Raw genomic sequence first — 20,073 nt, 5'->3', positions numbered from 1 at the left:
TGGCAAGTTTCAGTTTTAAAGATGAAAAAGTGGCTGGGCACGGTGGCTCACACCTGTAATCCCAGCACTTTGGGAGGCTGAGGCGGGTGGATCACGAGGTCAGGAGATCAAGACCATCTTGGCTAACACGGTGAAACCCCATCTCTACTAAAAATACAAAAAATTAGTCGGGCATGGTGGTGGGCACCTGTAGTCCCAGCTACTCGGGAGGCTGAGGCAGGAGAATGGCATGAACCCAGCAGGCGGAGCTTGCAGTGAGCCGAGATTGTGCCACTGCACTCCAGCCTGGGCGACAGAGCAAGACTCTGTCTCAAAAAAAAAAAAAAAAAAAAAAAAAAAAAAAACACCATATATTTTATAATATGTGGTTTTTAACACAATTAAAAAAAATAGAAATGAGCTATCAAGCCATGAAAAGACACAGAGGAAACTTAAATGCGTAGTAGTAAAGAAAACAAGCTAATATGAAAAGGCTACATACTGTAGAATTCCAAATGACATTCTGGAAAGGGTAAGACTACAGAGACAGTAAAAAAGATCAGTGGTTGCCAAGGATTAAGGGAAGGGAGGAATGAACAGGCAGAGTACAGAGATCTTTTAGGACAGTGAAACTATTCTGTATGATACTGTAATGGTAGATACGTGACATTATACATTTTTCAAAATCCATAGAATATACAGAACCAAGAAAGAGTAAATTATAGACTCTGGGTGATAATGATGTGGCATTGCCAGTTTATCAATAATAAATGAACCACTCTGATGCAGGATGTTGACAGTGGGGGAAGCTGTGTGTGTGGGGTTAGGAGGAACAGGAGGTATATAGAAAGCCTCAGGACTTTCCATACTTAATTTTGCAGTGAATGCACTGAAAAGGAAGGAAGGATGGAAGGAAGGGAGTGAGGGAGAGAGGGAGGGAGGGGAGTGGGGAGTGTAAATGGGAGAGGAAAGAAGGAGAGGGAGGTGAGGGAGACAGGTCTCCTTGAAAATGACACTAGAATAGAGACTACAGTGAGCACTAAATGTTAGGAAGCTCTGGGCAAAGAGCATTCCAAAGTAGATGCCAGTGCAAAAACAAGTTTATTACTGTGTCCATGGAATAGCATGGGGCCCAGTGCGGCTGGGACAAAATAAAAGTGAAAAGTTGTAGGAGATAAAGTCTAAGAGACAGGCAGAGACTGGATCACAAAGACTTGTTTGTCAATTGTCTCAATAAATGTAGTCATATACATCTGGAATAAAGACTATTTTAGGCCGGGCGCAATGGCTCACGCCTGTAATCCCAGCACTTTGGAAGGCCGAGGCGGGCGGATCACAAGGTCAGGATATCGAGACCATCCTGGCTAACACGGTGAAACCCCGTCTCTACTAAAAAATACAAAAATATTTTAGCCAGGCATGATGGCGGGCGCCTGTAGTCTCAGCTACTCGGGAGGCTGAGGCAGCAGAATGGCGTAAACCCGGGAGGCGGAGCTTGCAGTGAGTGGAGATCGCGCCACTGCACTCCAGCCTGGGCGACAGAGCAAGACTCCGTCTCAAAAAAAAAAAAAAAAAGACTATTTTAAAATGCTTTTCTAAGCACGTTAACACATTAAGTATGGACATATGTATAGAGAATACATTTGAAAGAATAAAGAAAAACCAATACATAAAATTTAACACACTTTTACTGAATCCCTACTGCTAATCAGACACTGTACAAGATACTAAAGATACAAAATACGAACAGTAGACTATAGTTTGTAGAGGGGTTTGATAATAAAAAGGGTGAAAATGAAGGAAATCTTACATTAAAACTACGGATCCTCTTTGAAATTTGAAAAAGACAAATTTAGGTTACAAAAATGAAGTTCTGTTTTATGAAATAATTCATAAAATTCCATTCTAACAGACTGTACAGACTGTAAACAGAAATCAGTCAAATGTTTTAAGTTAATGAATGATGCATTTATAATAGGATAACATTGTTATACTGCAGTCTTTGACCTTTGTCAGTTTCATCTCTTCTACTGTTCCCCCCAAACAACATATTTTCTCAACCTTCCCAAAAATTAAACGCTTAAAAACAACCAGCTTACATTTTTTCCCTTAAGTGTTTTACAACTTTTCTTAAATCTACAGCAATGATGAATCTGAAAAAATAGTAACAACAGTGAGCAATCTAAGAATTATAGTTTTACAACCACCAGATTTTCCTCTATTTTTGTAAATTCTTGTTTGTCAACCACCCAACTTCCTTTAGGGGCAATATGATTTCTAATGGCTCTGGGCTCATGCTTATACCTTCATATATTTGCAACAATTATTCCCCATTATTTAATATTAAAACAACTGAGTTAACACCATTTGATATCTTCATAAAGATTAATAAAACTGTTAAAAGAGGCCAGTTACAGTGGCTCATGCCTGTAATCCCAGCACTTTGGGAGGCTGAGGTGAGCAGATCACTTGAGCCCAGGAGTTTGAGGCTGCAGTGAGCCACGATAGCACCACGGCAAACCAGACAAAGTGACAGAGTGAGACCCTGTCTCAAAAAAAAAAAAAAAGTTGGCACGTTGACTCACGCCTGTAATCCCAGACAGGTGGATCACTTGAGGCCAGGAGTTCGAGACCAGCATGGCCAACATGGTGAAACGCCATCTCTACTAAAAATAAAAAAATTAGCCAGGAGTGGTGGCACATGCCTGTAATCCCAGCTAATTGGGAGGCTGAGGCATGAGAATCTCTTGAACCTGAAAGGCGGAAGTTGTACTGAGCTGAGATCATGCCACTACACTCCAGCCTGTACAACAGAGGGAGACTTTGTCTTTTCTTTTGTTGTTTTTTTGAGACGGAGTCTCGCTCTGTCGCCCGGGCTGGAGTGCAGTGGCGTGATCTCGGCTCACTGCAACCTCCACCTCCTGGGTTCAAGGGTTCCATCTGCCTCAGCCTCTCGAGTAGCTGGGACCACAGTGCGTGCCACCACGCCCAGCTAATTTTTTGTATTTTTAGTAGAGATGGGGTTTCACTGTGTTAGCCAGCATGGTCTCGATCGCCAGACCTTGTGATCCCCCCGCCTCAGCCTCCCAAAGTGCTGGGATTACAGGCGTGTGCCACTGTGCCCAGCCGAGACTCTGTCTTAATAAAAAACAACAACTGATAAACCAAACAAACTTATTTTAAAAGGGTTTTAAACTCTTGGGTAAGTATTTTGCCACTTTGTTCCTAATTCCAAATTATACTTAATATTACAAAATATAAATGTGATCTATGGTTGCTTACCTCACAAGAAGGGAGTACTAGTGGATCCTTTAAGGCAATGGTTAAACTGTTTCTTAGAACTCTTTTCAAAGGAACTTTTAACATGGTCAAATATTTTAAATTTAAATACAAAATATATTTTAAGAATATATTTGCACTCATTAAAAATTTGTTATGAATACACACATCATGTTTTCTTGTGCTGTCAGTACACTATTAGACAAAACTGGAAAAAATAGGCTCTTTGCTTACATTACAACTTCTGGTAAAGACTTTTAATTGGGAATATTGCAGCTCTGTGTTGGTCTTTCTAAAATTAGGTTTGAAGACATCTGTTCACGTAAAATTACACAAAAAAGAACACTATTACATCACACTTGTGGAACATTACACATTAGCTTAGACTCAGCCCAGCCATATAAGCTTGACATACACTATTTTCAAAACAGTAATGTAATAATAACACCTTATAGTTTCATTGTTTATTTTAAAAGCAGGGTACTTTTTGCCTGATATGTTTATGAGAAATGCAAGCAGTTGTTAGATATCCTTTGTTTCAACTTTGAGCCAATACTTCCAATTTCCCTTCAAGAATCCTGATCAGTGTAATGGGAGTGTATTCCAATGCAAGATGGACTTAAACCAAATGCTGATAACATTTGCAAGCATTTTTATTTTTCTTTCTTTCTTAATTTTTTGAGATGGAGTCTTACTATATCACACCCGGATTGGTCTTGAACTCCTAGGCTCAAGTAATCCTCCTGCCTCAGTCTCCTGAGTACCTGGAATTACAGCTGTGAACCACTGTGACTGGCTGCAAACAGTTTTCTTTTCTTTTCTTTTTTTTTTTGTAACAGGGTCTCACTCTGTTGTCCAGGCTGGAATGCAGTGGTGTGATTTGGCTCACAGCAACCTCTGCCTCCTGGGCTCAAGCGATCCTCTGACCTCAGCCTCCCAAGTAGCTGGGACTATAGGCGTGTTCTGACCTCCGCCTCCCAAGTAGCTGGGACTATAGGCGTGTGCCACCATGCCTGGCAAATGTTTTGTATTTTTTGTAGAGACAGGGTTTTGCCATGTTGCCCAGGCTGGTCTCACTCCTGGGCTCAAGCGATCCGCCTGCTTTGGCCTCCCAAAGTGCTGGGATTACAGGCATGAGCCACCACGCCTGGTGCTTGCAAACACGAAAATTAAGATTTTCTCATTTCAATCAAGATTTTCTCAGGATTAGGCAACGAAAGTAAAATGAATTTGGAGGTTGATATCAGACTGCAGCTATCATCCGCAGTCCCTAATTTTAAGTTTTTAATAAAAATAGCTTCATGATTTCAGTAAGAAATGATATAAATTTCATAAATACATGACATAAATTAAACATTATCACTTTATACTTATCATGTACTGGTTTTATATATTGGAAGCTGGGATAAGATTTCATTTGAAAAGAGGTTTCTATTGCTAAAAATGTTTAAATATCACTGTTTTAAGATACAAATTCCCCTGATAAAATTTAAATCACTTAGAATACAAATCTGGCTTTAGCTACAGATTTCCTTTCTTTTCCTTCTCCTCCTCCTCCTTTTTTTTTTTGTCGCCCCGGCTGGAGTGCAGTGGCGTGATCTCGGCTCACTCCAAGCTCTGTCTCCCAGGTTCACGCCATTCTCCTGCCTCAGCCTCTGGAGTAGCTAGGACTTACAGGCGCCTGCCACCACGCCCGGCTAATTTTTTGTATTTGTTTTTTTTTTTTTTTTTTCAGTAGAGCTGGGGTTTCACCATGTTAGCCAGGATGGTCTCAATCTCCTGACCTCGTGATCCGCCTGCCTTGGCCTACCAAAGTGCTGGAATTACAGGCGTGAGGCACCACGCCCAGCCTCTTATTTTTTGAGGCAGAGTCTCCCTCTGCTGCCCAGGATGGAGTGTAGTGACGCAATCTCGGCTCACTGCAACCTCCGCCTCCCTGGTTCGAGCAATTCTCATGCCTCAACCTCCTGAATAGCTGGGACTACAGGTACATGCCATTACACTCGGCCAATTTTTGTATTTTTAGTAGAGGCGGGGTTTTTCCATGTTGGACAGCTGGTCTCGAACTCCTGGCCTCAAGTGACCCATCCACCTTGGCCTCCCAAAGTGCTGGGATTATAGGCATGAGTCACCGCATCTGGCCTAGATTTCCTATCTTATGATATAATGCAATGTAAGTTGTTGATTCTTCTTTTTTTTTTTTTTATGAGACAGAGTCTTGCTCTGTCACCAGGCTGGATCATAGTGGCGCGATTCCAGCTCACTGCAACTTCCGCCTCCTGGGATCAAGTGATTCTCCTGCCTCAGCCTCACAACTAGCTGGGACTATAGGCGCGCATCACCATGCCCAGCTAATTTTTTTGGTATTTTTAGTAGAAATGGGGTTTCACCATGTTGACAAGGATGGTCTCCATCTCCTGACCTCGTGATCTGCCCACCTCGGGCTCCCAAAGTGCTGGGATTACAGGCTTGAGCCACCACACCCAGCCAACTTGTTGATTTTTCAAATTTTATTAAGACTAGATTATCTGAACATTAAATTCAAGAAATTTTGCAAGACAAATGAGTTATGCTTTCTTTTTGCAAATTTGATACTGGTGAAAGTATGTTAAAAAAGGTTGCTTTGAAAGTAAATATGAAGGTTCCAACGATGTCTCTTTCTTCCCTGGCTAATACTTCCTTCCACTCTAAGAAGCCAATTCCTTCTTGCCTTCTATTACCAAGTAAAGGAAGAGTACTGAAGAAAATGAAGCTCCGCTTGCTTTTTTCCAGCACCCATAATTTTAAGCCTAGTGATACCTCCTACATTGCAGAACAGGATCTCTAAAGAACATGCCAAGAAATGTGGATACTGAAACTATCAAATAGCAAAACTTGTCCTAATGACATACCATATACATCATTTGTTCAATTTTCTCCTGAACATAACTTAATTGTAAAATATAAATAAAACGAGGACAGATACATCAATGACAAATTGACCTGGAAGTCAATTTTTCAAGAAAAACACTAGGTTTGATCTGTCATGGAATGAGAAAAAAAAGGAAAAATACTGAGAAAAAAATGAGAAAAAAAGGAAAAATTGGCTGTGAGCTAAAAATGGATTTTATATTTTTAAAGAGGCATAAAAAAAGAAAACAAAGAATATGTAATAAAGACTGACCACATGTGGCTTGCAAAGTCTAAAGTGTTAACTATCTAATACTTTATAGAAAAATGCTGCCAGCTACTAATAGAAACCAATGTATATATTTAAACTTTAAAATTATATACTTTAACAAAAACTGTTTATTACCTGTTCATAATTTAAACGTTGAATTTCTGAAATTTCTTTTGGCTTTGCATCAAGCATGTAATCTCCTGTAAAAAAAAAAAAAGAATTGTAAAATTGCCTTTTAAAAACTTGTTTTTCTGATTACAAAAGTAATAGATCTTAATTATAAATGTTAAAACACTGTAGCTATAGTTGACATATAAAATTGACTCCCCAATCCTACCCAGAGAAAATCAATGTTAACTTTTCCTATCACGTCAAATATTTTTTCAATGTCTATACTATAGTGCTTTTGAACTTTTTACTTCCATTTTATATTTCAGCATCATTCCATGTTATTATGTATAAAGGTCCCAAAGGTTATAACAAATTTCACTGCTGTCAACAATATAACTATTTCTGATTACCTCACCAACAATGGGTATTATCAGTCTTCTAAATGTCTGCAACACTGAGAAGTAAAAAAAAGAATTTTGGCATCTGGCTGGGTTTGGTGGCTCACGCCTGTGATCCCAGCACTTTGGGAGGCTGAGGTGGGTGGATCATCTGAGGTCAGGAGTTCAGCCTGGCCAACTCTACTAAAAATACAAAAATTAGCCGGGCATGGTGGCGGGTGCCTGTAATCCCAGCTACTTGGGAGGCTGAGGCAGAAGAATCGCTTGAACCTGGGAGGTGGAGGCTGCAGTGAGCCGAGATCGCGCCACTGCACTCCAGCCTGGGCAACAAAGTGAGACTCTGCCTCAAAAAAAATTTCTTTTCTTTTCATTTAAAAAGATGGTATTTTTATATACGAGTTTTTATTTGGTATCACCTTTTAAATATATGTATAACCTTTTGGTATATGTGGCAACTTTTAAATATATGTAGTACCTTTTAAAAATATGGATCACAATTTTAATACTTTTAAATCTACGTATTATCTTTCAAATTATGTATTAACTGTATGTACATACTTTTTTCTTTGAATTATCTACCTATATAATTATCATCTTTTTTTTTTTTTTTTTTTTTTTTTAGGGGTGGGGTCTTGCCATGTTGCAGCCTCCCAAAGTGTTGGGACCACAGGCATGAGCCACCGTTCCTGGCCTATCTTTTCTTATTGAACTGTAAAAGCTAAACTGGGCTGGGCATGATGGCTCATGCCTATAATCCCAGCACACTGGGAGGCTGAGGAGGGTGGATCACCTGAGGTTAGGAGTTTAAGACCAGCCTGGCCAACATGGTGAAATCCTGTTTCTAGTAAAAATACAAAAATTAGCCAGGCATAGTGGCATGCACCTGTAGTCCCAACTACTCAGGAGGCTGAGGCAGGAGAATTGCTTCAACCCAGGAGGTGGAGGTTGCAGTGAGCCAAGATCACGCCACTGTACTCCAGCCTGGGTGATGGAGCGAGACTCTGTCTCAAAAACAAAAACAAATTTTATTTTTAAAAAATCTTGTCAACTGGTTAATCTGTGTCTACCCTTCCAGACAACTAGTCAACTGATTTTTTTGAGAGCCAGACTTAGTGATGTAACTGAGATGGCACATTTTAGAAGACTTTTTTTTTTTTTTTTGAGACAGAGTCTTACTCTGTTGCCCACGCTGGAGTGCAGTGGCGTGATCACGACTTGCTGCAACCTCAACCTCCCTAGACTCAGGTGATCCTCCCACCTCAGCTTCCTGAGTAGCTGGGACTAAAGACACGCACCACCACACCTGGCTAATCGTTTCAAAAAAAAAAAAAAAAAAAGCTAAACTGGATGCAGAAAAATGAGCAAAACTTGGAATGGCAATAGGAGAAAAAGCATCTTTTGAGGGGAAGAATGAATGGAGAAAGCACATATAAGAAAGATCATGTCACACGAACAGCTTATACGAAGAGTTAATACAAAAGATTTATATTGTAAAGTAGTGGCAAACATGGTTGAATGAGTAAACTTGAACAGATTTCAGAAAATCCTAAATAATATGCTGATAAGTTTGGCTGACTGTAAAAGATCACAGGGATCTTTATACTTTTAAGTAGAGGAGTGAAGAATGAAATTGATGCTTTAGGAAAAGTACACTGATATGTAGGCTAATTTAGGGACAAAGAATGATACAGTTTGCAGGTGAATCAGGTTGTGAAATATGAGTATACAGAAAGAGAAAAAATTTCAAGGAAAGAATTAAGAAAACCTTGCTACTAATGGGATATTCTAAATAAACAGAAAACAAGAAACCAAAATTTGATAGCTACTTTAGGCCAAAAAAAATGGAAGAGAGGGCTTGGCATAAGTTAGCTTATACCAGGTGAACGTTTGGAAAAAAGGAAATACAGGCAACTCTGGGCGAAATTAAAATGCTTCAACATTGACCTCGCTTTATAGCGTATTTATATTCAAAAGATAAAATAATTTTTTAAAAGTAAGACAATGCCACCATCTCTATTACTTTTCTTACTTTAACTATGCCAGTCTCATCATCATACTAACAATTTCAGATGGCTGAAGTCACAATATACATTCCAGTTTATGTTGAGTTTCATATTCCTGCCCATTTCCTGCCTTCTCCCTACATCTCTTCCACACCTTACTTTATTACACTTCCTAACACTTCCTAGGTATCGTGTTTCTTTCTCTATGCCAAAGCCCTCCAAAAAGCCATGTCCATGTCTGGCTCTGCTCTCATATTCTAGTGACAGAAATTTCCAGATTGAAATTCACTTCTTCTCCTCTAACCTTTGCCAATCAAAATTCCCATTTCCTTGGGGTACTTCAGCTAGGCATTAGGAAAGCAATTAGTAGTTTCTCTTACAATCCCTCTACTAGTGTTTGCTTTTTTTTTTTTTTTTTTTTGAGATGGAGTCTCGCTGTGTCGCCTAGGCTGGAGTGCAGTGGTGCCACCTCGGCTCACTGCAAGCTCCGCCTCCCGGGTTCATGCCATTCTCCTGCCTCAGCCTCAGCCTCCCAAGTAGCTGGGACTACAGGCGCCCGCCACCACGCCTGGCTATTTTTTTGTATTTTTAGTAAAGACAGGGTTTCACTGTGTTAGCCAGGATGGTCTCGATCTCCCGACCTCGTGATCCGCCTGCCTCGGCCTCCCAAAGTGCTGGGATTACAGGCGTGAGCCACCGCGCCCAGCCGTGTTTGCTTTTTAACTCAAAAACATCTCTTTTTTCTCCAGAGAAATGGAGTAATCTCAACAGAACATCTAAATAGCTTAGAAAATTGAACATTTGTTCTGGCACGACTGGCCCTGAATAAAGTTTACTTTTGGTGAGGCAGAGCCTTCAGAATTTCTTTGCCTACATCATTCTTGTTCACTTCTCCCCCACCTCCCATCAAAATACTACTTTTACATGTCCCTAGTAGCTAAGTCCTCTCACCAGTGATTCCCAAACCTCTTTAGCTACACCAGGTCTAGCTATTTCCTTTTTTTTTTTTTTTTTTTTTTCTTTTTTATTGATCATTCTTGGGTGTTTCTCGCAGAGGGGGATTTGGCAGGGTCACAGGACAATAGTGGAGGGAAGGTCAGCAGATAAACAAGTGAACAAAGTTCTCTAGTTTTCCTAGGCAGAGGACCCTGCGGCCTTCCGCAGTGTTTGTGTCCCTGGGTACTTGAGATTAAGGAGTGGTGATGACTCTTAACGAACATGCTGCCTTCAAGCATCTGTTTAACAAAGCACATCTTGCACCGCCCTTAATCCATTCAACCCTGAGTGGATACAGCACATGTTTCAGAGAGCACAGGGTTGGGGGTAAGGTCACAGATCAACAGGATCCCAAGGCAGAAGAATTTTTCTTAATACAGAACAAAATGAAAAGTCTCCCATGTCTACCTCTTTCTACACAGACACAGCAACCATCCGATTTCTCAATCTTTTCCCCACCTTTCCCCCCTTTCTATTCCACAAAACCGCCATTGTCTTCATGGCCCGTTCTCAATGAGCTGTTGAGTACACCTCCCGGACGGGGCGGCTGGCCGGGCGGGGGGCTGACCCCCCACCTCCCTCCCGGACAGGGCGGCTGGCCGGGCAGAGGGGCTCCTCACTTCCCAGTAGGGGCGGCCGGGCAGAGGCGCCCCTCACTTCCCCGACGGGGCGGCTGGCCCGGCGGGGGGCTGACCCCCCCACCTCCCTCCCGGAGGGGGCGGCTGGCTGGGCAGAGGGGCTCCTCACTTCCCGGTAGGGGCGGCCGGGCAGAGGCGCCCCTCACCTCCCGGACAGGGTGGCTGGCCGGGCGGGGGGCTGATCCCCCCACCTCCCTCCCGGACGGGGCGGCTGGCCGGGCGGGGGGCTGATCCCCCCACCTCCCTCCCGGACGGGGCGGCTGGCCAGGCAGAGGGGCTCCTCACTTCCCAGAAGGGGCGGCCGGGCAGAGGCGCCCCTCACCTCCCGGATGGGGCGGCTGGCCAGGCGGGGGGCTAACCCCCCCACCTCCCTCCCGGACGGGGCGGCTGGCCGGGCCGGGGGCTGACCCCCCCACCTCCCTCCCAGACAGAGCGGCTGGCCGGGCAGAGGGGCTCCTCACTTCCCAGTAGGGGCGGCCGGGCAGAGGCGCCCCCCCCACCTCCTGGACAGGGCGGCTGGCCGGGCAGGGGGCTGATCCCCCCACCTCCCTCCCGGACGGGGCGGCTGGCCAGGCGGGGGGCTGATCCCCCCACCTCCCTCCCGGACGGGGCGGCTGGCCTGGCGGGGGGCTGACCCCCCCACCTCCCTCCTGGATGGGGCGGCTGGCCAGGAGGGGGGCTGACCCCCCCACCTCCCTCCCGGACGGGGCGGCTGGCCGGGCAGAGGGGCTCCTCACTTCCCAGTAGGGGCGGCCGGGCAGAGGCACCCCTCGCCTCCCGGACGGGGCGGCTGGCCAGGCGGGGGGCTGACCCCCCCACCTCCCTCCCGGACGAGGCGGCTGGCCGGGCAGAGGGGCTCCTCACTTCCCGGTAGGGGCGGCCGGGCAGAGGTGCCCCTCACCTCCCGGACGGGGCGGCTGGCCGGGCGGGGGGCTGACCCCCCCACCTCCCTCCCAGATGAGGAGGGAGGACGCTCCTCACTTCTCAGACGGGGTGGCTGCCGGGCGGAGGGGCTCCTCACTTCTCAGACGGGGCGGTTGCCAGGCAGAGGGTCTCCTCACTTCTCAGACAGGGCGGCCGGGCAGAGACACTCCTCACATCCCGGACGGGGCGGCAGGGCAGAGGTGCTCCCCACATCTCAGACGATGGGCGGCCGGGCAGAGACGCTCCTCACTTCCCAGATGTGATGGCGGCCGGGAAGAGGCACTCCTCACTTCCTAGATGGGATGGCGGCCGGGCAGAGACGCTCCTCACTTTCCAGACTGGGCAGCCAGGCAGAGGGGCTCCTCACATCCCAGACGATGGGCGGTCAGGCGGAGACGCTCCTCACTTCCCAGACGGGGTGGCTGCCAGGCAGAGGCTGCAATCTCGGCACTTAGGGAGGCCAAGGCAGGCGGCTGGGAGGTGGTTGTAGCAAGCCGAGATCACGCCACTGCACTCCAGCCTGGGCGCCATTGAGCACTGAGTTAACGAGACTCCGTCTGCAATCCCGGCACCTCGGGAGGCCGAGGCTGGCGGATCACTCGCGGTTAGGAGCTGGAGACCAGCCCAGCCAACACATCGAAACCCCGTCTCCACCAAAAAAATACGAAAACCAGTCAGGCGTGGCGGCGCACGCCTGCAATCGCAGGCACTCGGCAGGCTGAGGCAGGAGAATCGGGCAGGGAGGTTGCAGTGAGCTGAGATGGCAGCAGTACCGTCCAGCTTCGGCTCGGCATCAGAGGGAGACCGTGGAAAGAGGGGAGAGGGGAGAGGGGAGAGGGGAGAGGGGGGAGGGGGGAGGGGGGAGGGGGGAGGGGAGAGGGGAGAGGGGAGAGGGAGCTCTATCTACCACACAGTCCTTCTCTCAGCTATTTCCTAATTTTTCCTTTTCCTTATTAAAATTATCTGTCCTATGTTCTGCTTCCTCAGGGCTTTGCTAGCTAAGAGTTAGATAAATTTAACATACCAAGATGTGTTAACTATTTATTTTATTACTCTTTCCAAGAAAAATACCATGCTGACATTTTCGTGGTTAGAGTACACTTACACAGCCACATTAACTACATGTTGACACCTCCAAATAACTAGCTCACAATACATGCTCAGTGAATATTTACTGGATTGCTGGGCGTGGTGGCTGACGTCTGTAATCCCAGCACTTTGGGAGGCCAAGGCGGGCGGATCACCTGAAGTCAGGAATTTGAATCCAGCCTGGCCAAGATGATGAAACCCCATCTCTACTAAAGATACAAAAATTAGCTGGGTGTGGTGGCAGGCGCTTGTAATCCCAGCTACTTGGGAGTCTGAGGTGAGATAATCGCTTGAACCCAGGAGGCAGAGGTTGCAGTGAGCCAAGATTGTGCCATTGCACTATAGGCTGGGTGACAAGAGTGAAACTCTGTCTCAAAAAAAAAAAAATTTTTTTTTACTGCATTAAAAAAGGCAAGAAAAGGTCTGGGTGTGGTGGCTCACGCCTGTAGTCCCAGCACTTTGAGAGTGTAAGGTGGGTGGATCACGAGGTCAGGAGTTCGAGATCAGCCTGGCCAACATAGACAAATCCCATCTCTACTAAAAAAAAAAAAAAAAAAAAAATACAAAAATTAGCTGGGCATGGTGGCGGGCGCCTGTAATCCCAGCTGCTCGGGTAGCTGAGGCAGGAGAATTGCTTGAGCTTTGGAAGCGGAGGTTGCAGTGAGCCAAGATCGCACCATTATACTCCAGCCTGGGCGAAAGAGCAAGACTCCATCTCGGGAAGAAAAAAAGAAAAGAAAGAAAAACACAAGTAGAGGAACTTTCAAATATTACATCAAAAACACTTTGGGATTGTAGAGGTGTAAGAGGGATGTATTTTTGAGCATATGAGCTTTTCAGCATACTTTAAATCATAGAAGGTGCCCAGATGGAGACAGCACATTAACCCCTCTGAACATTGGTTTCCTCTTCTGTAAAACAGAGGCATTACAATTTTGTGATGGCTTTATTTTTGCACCAGTCTATCTCATCCTTTGTACTATTAGTACTTCTGCACTTATGGCTCTGCTCATCGGTTCTCTGCCACCACAACTGTATCTCTTCATTTGCAGAACTCATGGCAAAAGAGCTCATTTTGTCTCAGAAGGTATGCAGACAAAGTCAAGTAGAGTGCTAGTGATAACGAGCAGGGAAGAGGTTAGGTAAATGGTATCAACTTGTGATAGCACAGAAAGTAGAGCCAGAATGAAGATAAGAGCTATGGAGTGGCAGCACAGTTTAACACTGTCCAGTTGAAATATAATGCAAACCACAAATTTGAGCTCAAATGTAATTTTAAATTTTCTAGCAGCCACATTAATAAAGGTCAAAATAAATAGGTAAAATTAATCTTTTTTGTTTGTTTGTTTGAGATAGGGTCTCACTTTGTCACCCAGGCTGGAGTACAGTGGCACAAACATGGCTCACTGCAGCCTTGAACTTTCAGGCTCAAGTGATCCTGCTGCCTTAACCTCCTGAGCAGCAGGGACTACTGGTAAGCATCATCACACATGGCTAATTTTTTAAATTTTTTGTAAAGATAGGGTTTTGCCATGTTGCCCAGGCTGGTCTTGACTCCTGAGCTCAAGTGATCTGCCTGCCTCAGTCTCCCGAAGTGCTGGGATAAAAGGCATGAGCCATCACACCTGGCAAAATTAATCTTAATAATATATTTTATTTAACTTAGTATATGAACATTTCAACAATCAATATTTTTAAATTACTGATATTCTTTTTTAACCAAATCTTTGAAATCCAGTGTATATTTTACATTTACAGAACACCTCAATTCACACTGGCCACATTTCAAGGACTCAATAGCCACATGTACCTAGTGGCTACTATATTCTTCAGTGCAGGTTCAGGTGATATATGGCAATGATCTAAGAAAGAATAGTAAATGAGTCCAATTTGACTCAATCTGCCTTACACAATTCCATCTGAGAACAAGGAAAGTAGGGTGGAGAGTGGATGGATATGGAAGAGCTGGATAGGAAACAGGGTCAGAAATACATGTAACTCATTACTTAAATTATATATAGTTATATATAAATGGCCAGGTGCAGTGGCTAATGCCTATAATCCCAGCACTTCGGGAGGCCAAGGCAGGTGGATCACTTGAAGTCAGGAATTCAAGACCAGCCCGGCCAACATGGGGAAACCCCATCTCTACGAAAAATACAAAAATTAGCTGGGCATGGTGGCGGGTGCCTATAATCCCAGCTACTCAGGAGGCTGAGGCAAGAGAATTGCTTGAACCTGGGAAGCAGAGGTTGCAGTGAGCAAGATCGTGCCACTGCACTCCAGCTTGGGCAACAGAGAGAGACTCAGTTTCAAAAAACAAAACAAAATGAAACTACATTTAACTTGTTATTATCCCATTTAGGAAACTAAAATAGATTAAGCATCCTATCACAGTAAATTCAAATTTCCTGCCTGGCTCACAAGACTCTCTTGCCACAATCTACTTAATCCAATCTCTATTTCTCTAACTATACAACATGCAGATTTACCAACTATAGTCAAATTAGACACATACACTGTTCCTTCAATATGCCTTACATATTTCCACCTCTAGCTTGAGCTTAAGATAGTTTCCAACTAACCCTCAAACAACCTTTCCTATTCTTTACAACAGCATAGATTCTAACTATGCTTCAAAGCCGGATACAAGTCACATGTTCTCCATTAAGCCTTTTCCTACTCCTTACCCACTTCCCATACCCATTTGTACCCAAACTTCTCAAAAGTTTTCTGCCCTTGAGGCTCCATTTCCTTACCTCCCAGATACTCTTCAACTCACCACTCCATTTCCATCTCATCACTGCAGTGACACGGTTTGATGAAGGTCACAATAACCACACTGCCAAGTCATAAAGAGAGTATTCTCCAGTATTCAATACCCTTTCTCCTTTCTTCTAACAATTTTCACCCTCTCTTGGCTTCATTCTACCACTCTGTACTGGCTTTTCTCCTATCTTACCAGCTACTTCTTCACTATTTCTCTGTCCTCTACTTCATGCATTTTAGCAGAGGTAATGTTGCACTTAAAAGGGGCAAAAACTGGTTCTTGGTGCAGGAGGGAGGGTGGCCAAAAAAAGAAAAAAAAACTTGGACACTATAATGGTTTATAGCCTTCAAAGGGCCACAGTACAAAAAAACACATACGATAGGCCGGGCGCAGTGGCTCACGCCTGTAATCCCGGCACTTTGGGAGGTCGAGACGGGTGGATCACGAGGTCAGGAGATCGAGACCATCCTGGCTAACACGGTGAAACCTTGTCTCTACTAAAAATACAAAAAATTAGCTGGGCATGGTGGCAGGCGCCTGTAGTCCCAGCTACTCAGGAGGCTGAGGCAGAAGAACGGTGTGAACCCGCAGGTGGAGCTTGCAGTGAGCTGAGATCACGCCACTGCACTCCAGCCTGGGCAACAGAGCAAGATTCCGTCTCAAAAAACAAAACAAAACAAAACAAAACAAAATAACACATACTATATATCTACAGTATTAAAATGTCCTGAAGTGAGCCATTAGGACAAAAGTGTCTATAAAGGCCCTTCAGAATGGCAATAACGAAAAGAAAGTTGAAACACTGCTCCACCTAATCTCTGCATGATGGGAAACTTCAGGGGAGAATCTTGGACCCCTCTTCTTTTCTCTATTATCTTATCAACTTCCACAGATTTATTTATTTATTTATTTATTTATTTATTTATTTATTTATTTTTTGGAGATGAGTCTCGCTCTGGTGCCCAGGCTGGAGTGCAGTAGCGCGATCTCGGCTCACTGCAAGCTCCGCCTCCCAGGTTCACGCTATTCTCCTGCCTCCGCCTCCCCAGCAGCTGGGACTACAGGAGCCCGCCACCACGCCCGGCTAATTTTTTTGTATTTTTAGTAGAGACGGGGTTTCACCGTGGTCTCGATCTCCTGACCTCGTGATCCGCCCACCTCGGCCTCCCAAAGTACTGAGATTACAGCCGTGAGCCACCGCGCCCGGCCCAACTTCCACAGATTTAAATACCATTTTTATACTGATGACTTCTAAATACTTATCTTGAATTTCAGTGTTCTCTGTAACTCATAGTCTGCCATTAGCAAATTCCCTAGGTATTCAACTCCTCTGAATGTTCCCTTCACCTTATTATCTGAGTATTTGGCTCTGTCTTGACGACAATGCAGTTCTCTTAAGTGATAGTTCTGTTCTCTCTCATACTTCTTTTACCAGTGAACCTCAAAGTGGAATAGGTATCCACTTGCTCCTGTCATTCTCTCCCCACTTCCTCCCTAAACTCCTCAGTTTTAAAACTCAGATAATTCTACCCATTATCTACCCACCTTGTTGCAGTTACCTCCTGACCTTCAGGCCAATCCCCTTTATTCTTAGCTCACTATCTTTCTCCAACACAAATCCCATAATTTTTGGTAATTTCAATACGTATGGAGATGTCTCTTCCAATACCCTGCCTGTCTGTTCCTTGACCTCTTCTCCAACAAAAATATTTTATTCTTAAAACACACACACACACACACCCAAAAAAACTTTGATTCTACTTTATCTCAGAAACTCATTTCCCATGGTAATACAGTTTCATTATTACCAAAAATTCCTCAGCTCTATCAGGAATCAAGACTTACAATCCATTAATCTCATTACATTTTCCTTCAACACACTTACATCATTTCCTCTTTACGCAGCTTAAATTCTATGGCCCATAATTATAATCACTCTCTATACACACCTTCATACCTTAGATTCCTCCCCTCCTCCCCCACAGCACAACCCTGGCCCCACCACTGGCAACATGTAGAGCAACATACCCTAGATTCTTTCGTCAACACGCTCATCAGGCAAAAGTCCAGCTCTGGTTAAATCCTGGCCTCCCATTATTCAGGCCTGGACTCGTGCAGCTGAACGTGACTGAGAAAACATAACACCATGCTGGCTGGTTTCACTAACCTCAAAGGTAACACCCAAAAATCATACCACAGCTCTCTAATCCATTCAATCTCCCATTTCTCTAACCAATTATTTTATACCTTCCCTCTTACTTTCAACAACTCCTCCCCTCATCCTCACTCCCAGCTGATGACTTTGTTTCCTATTTCATTGAGAAAATAGAAGCACTCAAGAGACGCGCTGCAACCACATCCACCCACCTACCTGCACCTATTTGTAATACGGTCTGTCTTTCCTCCTATTACCATGGATGAACTATCTAAGGCTAATTTTTCTATTTGTATAAAGTATTTTTTGCAGTTCCCTTTCTCTAGTTTTCTCTTTTATAAAATGGCTTTGAGGTATAATCCACATACAAGCTACTCACTTAAAATGTACAATTCAATTATTTTTTGTTGTATATTCACAGGATTATGAAACTATCATCATGATCTAATTTTATTTTTTAAATTTATTTATTTATTTACTTATTTTTTGAGACAGTTTCTCACTGTCGCCCAGGCTGGAGTGCAGTGGTGTTATCTCCACTCACTGCAACCTCCGACTGCTGGGTTCAAGCGATTCTCCTGCCTCAGTTTCCCAAGTAGCTGGGACTACAGGCATGTGCCACCACACTCGACTAATTTTTTGTATTTTTAGTAGAGACGGGGTTTTGCCATGTTGCCCAGGCTGGTCTTGAACTCCTGAGCTCCAGTGAACCACCCACCTCAAGCACCCGAAGTGCTGGGATTACGGTGTGAGCCACTGTGCCAGTCCCATGATCTAATTTTAGAACATTTTGGTCTTCCCTAAAAGAAACCCTGTACCCATTAGCAGTCAACCCCCATTTCACCCCATCTCTTCCCCAGCCCTAAGCAACCACTAATCTACTTTCTGTCTCTATAAATGTGCCTATTCTGGTTTTTTTAAACTTTCATTTTTTAGGGATAAGGTTCTTGCTCTCTCACCCAGGCTGGAATGCAGTGGTATGGTCATAGCTCATTGCAGTCTCAAACTCCTGGGTTCAAGTGATCCTCCCACCTCATCCTCCCAAGTAGCTGGGGCCATAGGCATGCACCACCAGCCTGGCTAATGGATGTTTCATATAGATGGAATCATACACTATATGGTCTTTTGTACTTTGCCTCTTTCACTTAAAAGTTTCAGGGTTCATCCATGTTACAGCATGTATTCATACTTCATACCTTTTTATGGCTGAATAATATTCCACTGTACAAATCTATATTTATCTGCTCATCAGTTGATAAGACATTTCGGTTGTTTCCATTTTTTGACTACTATGAATAATACTGCTTTGAACATTTTTCTTTTTTTCCCCCTGAGACAGAGTCTTGCTCTGTCGCCCAGGCTGGAGTGCAATCGCATGATCTCGGCTCACTGCAACGTCCGCCTCCCGGGTTCAAGCGATTCTTCTGCCTCACCCTCCCGAGTAGCTGGAATTACAGGCATGTGCCACCACGCCCGGCTAATTTTTATGTTCTTAGTAGAGACGGGGTTTTACCATGTTGGCCAGGCTGGTCTCAAACACTTGACATTGTGATCCACCTGCCTTGGCCTCCCAAAATGCTGGGATTACAGGCGTAAGCCACCGCGTGTGGCCTGAACATTTTTATACAAGCTGTATGGACATACGTTTTCACTTCTCTTGGGTAAATACCTAGGAATGATATTTCATGGTCATACGGGAATTCTGTTTAACTTTTTAAAGAATTGCCAAACTGCTTTCCAAAGTGGCTGTATTATTTTACATTTCTACTGGCTAGGTGTGAGGGTTTCCAGTTTTTTCTTGTTTCCAGTCAGGTTTTCATTCCATACACTCATCAAGGTTATCAATGACCTCCTTATGGCTAAATCAACAGTCAATTTTCAGTCTTCCTCCTGCCTGAGCTATTAGCAGCATTTGATTCAGCTCATCTCTCACTCTTCCTTGAAACATTTCTTCATTAGGATTCTAGGAAATCACAGCCTCCTATTTTTCTTCTACCTGGCTGACCATGCCGGCTCTTTCTCCTTCCCCACCTTCTAATCACTGGCAAATCCCAGACTCAGTCTACTGACCTTTTCTTTTATCTACTACATTCCTTCCCTTAATGATCTCACCCAATCTAACTACTGTTTATATATGTTGTCTGTAAATATATACTTACAGGCTAGACTTGTACTGTCTAATACAGTAGCCAGTAGCAATATGTGGCTATTAAATTTAATTTATATAAAATTAAAAATTCAGTTCCTTGGTCACATTACACACACACACACACACACACACATATTTTGAGACAGGGTCTTGCCCTGTTGCCCAGGGTAGAGTGCAGTGTTGTGATCTTGGCTCACTGCAGCCTCTGGATCCCAGGCCCAAGCAATCCTCCCACCTGAGCGTCCCAAGTAGCTGGGACTACAGGTGCACACCATCACGCCTGGCTAATTTTTGAATTTTTAAGTGGAGATGGGGGTCTCACCATGTTGCCCAGGCTGGCCTCAACTCCTGGGCTCAAGACAGGAGCTACATTTTAAGAGCCTGAGGGCCGCATGTGGCTAGTGGCTACTAACCTGGACAGC

At 44.3% G+C, this 20,073-nt stretch overlaps 1 protein-coding gene across 6 annotated transcripts in view; it reads right to left on the bottom strand.

Annotated features, from left to right (window-relative positions):
* Positions 1-20,073, bottom strand: part of MINDY2 (MINDY lysine 48 deubiquitinase 2) — a 93,697-nt gene that overhangs the window by 52,865 nt on the left and 20,759 nt on the right. For all 6 annotated transcript variants that reach the window (XM_063596680.1, XM_063596679.1, XM_008953221.6 and 3 more), the window contains exon 3: positions 6,554-6,618. In XM_063596680.1, the coding sequence (XP_063452750.1) occupies positions 6,554-6,618 (65 nt within the window). The remainder of the gene's footprint in view (positions 1-6,553; positions 6,619-20,073) is intronic.

The sequence above is a fragment of the Pan paniscus genome, chromosome 16 (assembly GCF_029289425.2).
Source record: "Pan paniscus chromosome 16, NHGRI_mPanPan1-v2.0_pri, whole genome shotgun sequence".
NCBI classification, from domain to species: Eukaryota; Metazoa; Chordata; class Mammalia; order Primates; family Hominidae; genus Pan; species Pan paniscus.
This window is presented reverse-complemented; position numbering and strand designations above follow the sequence as displayed.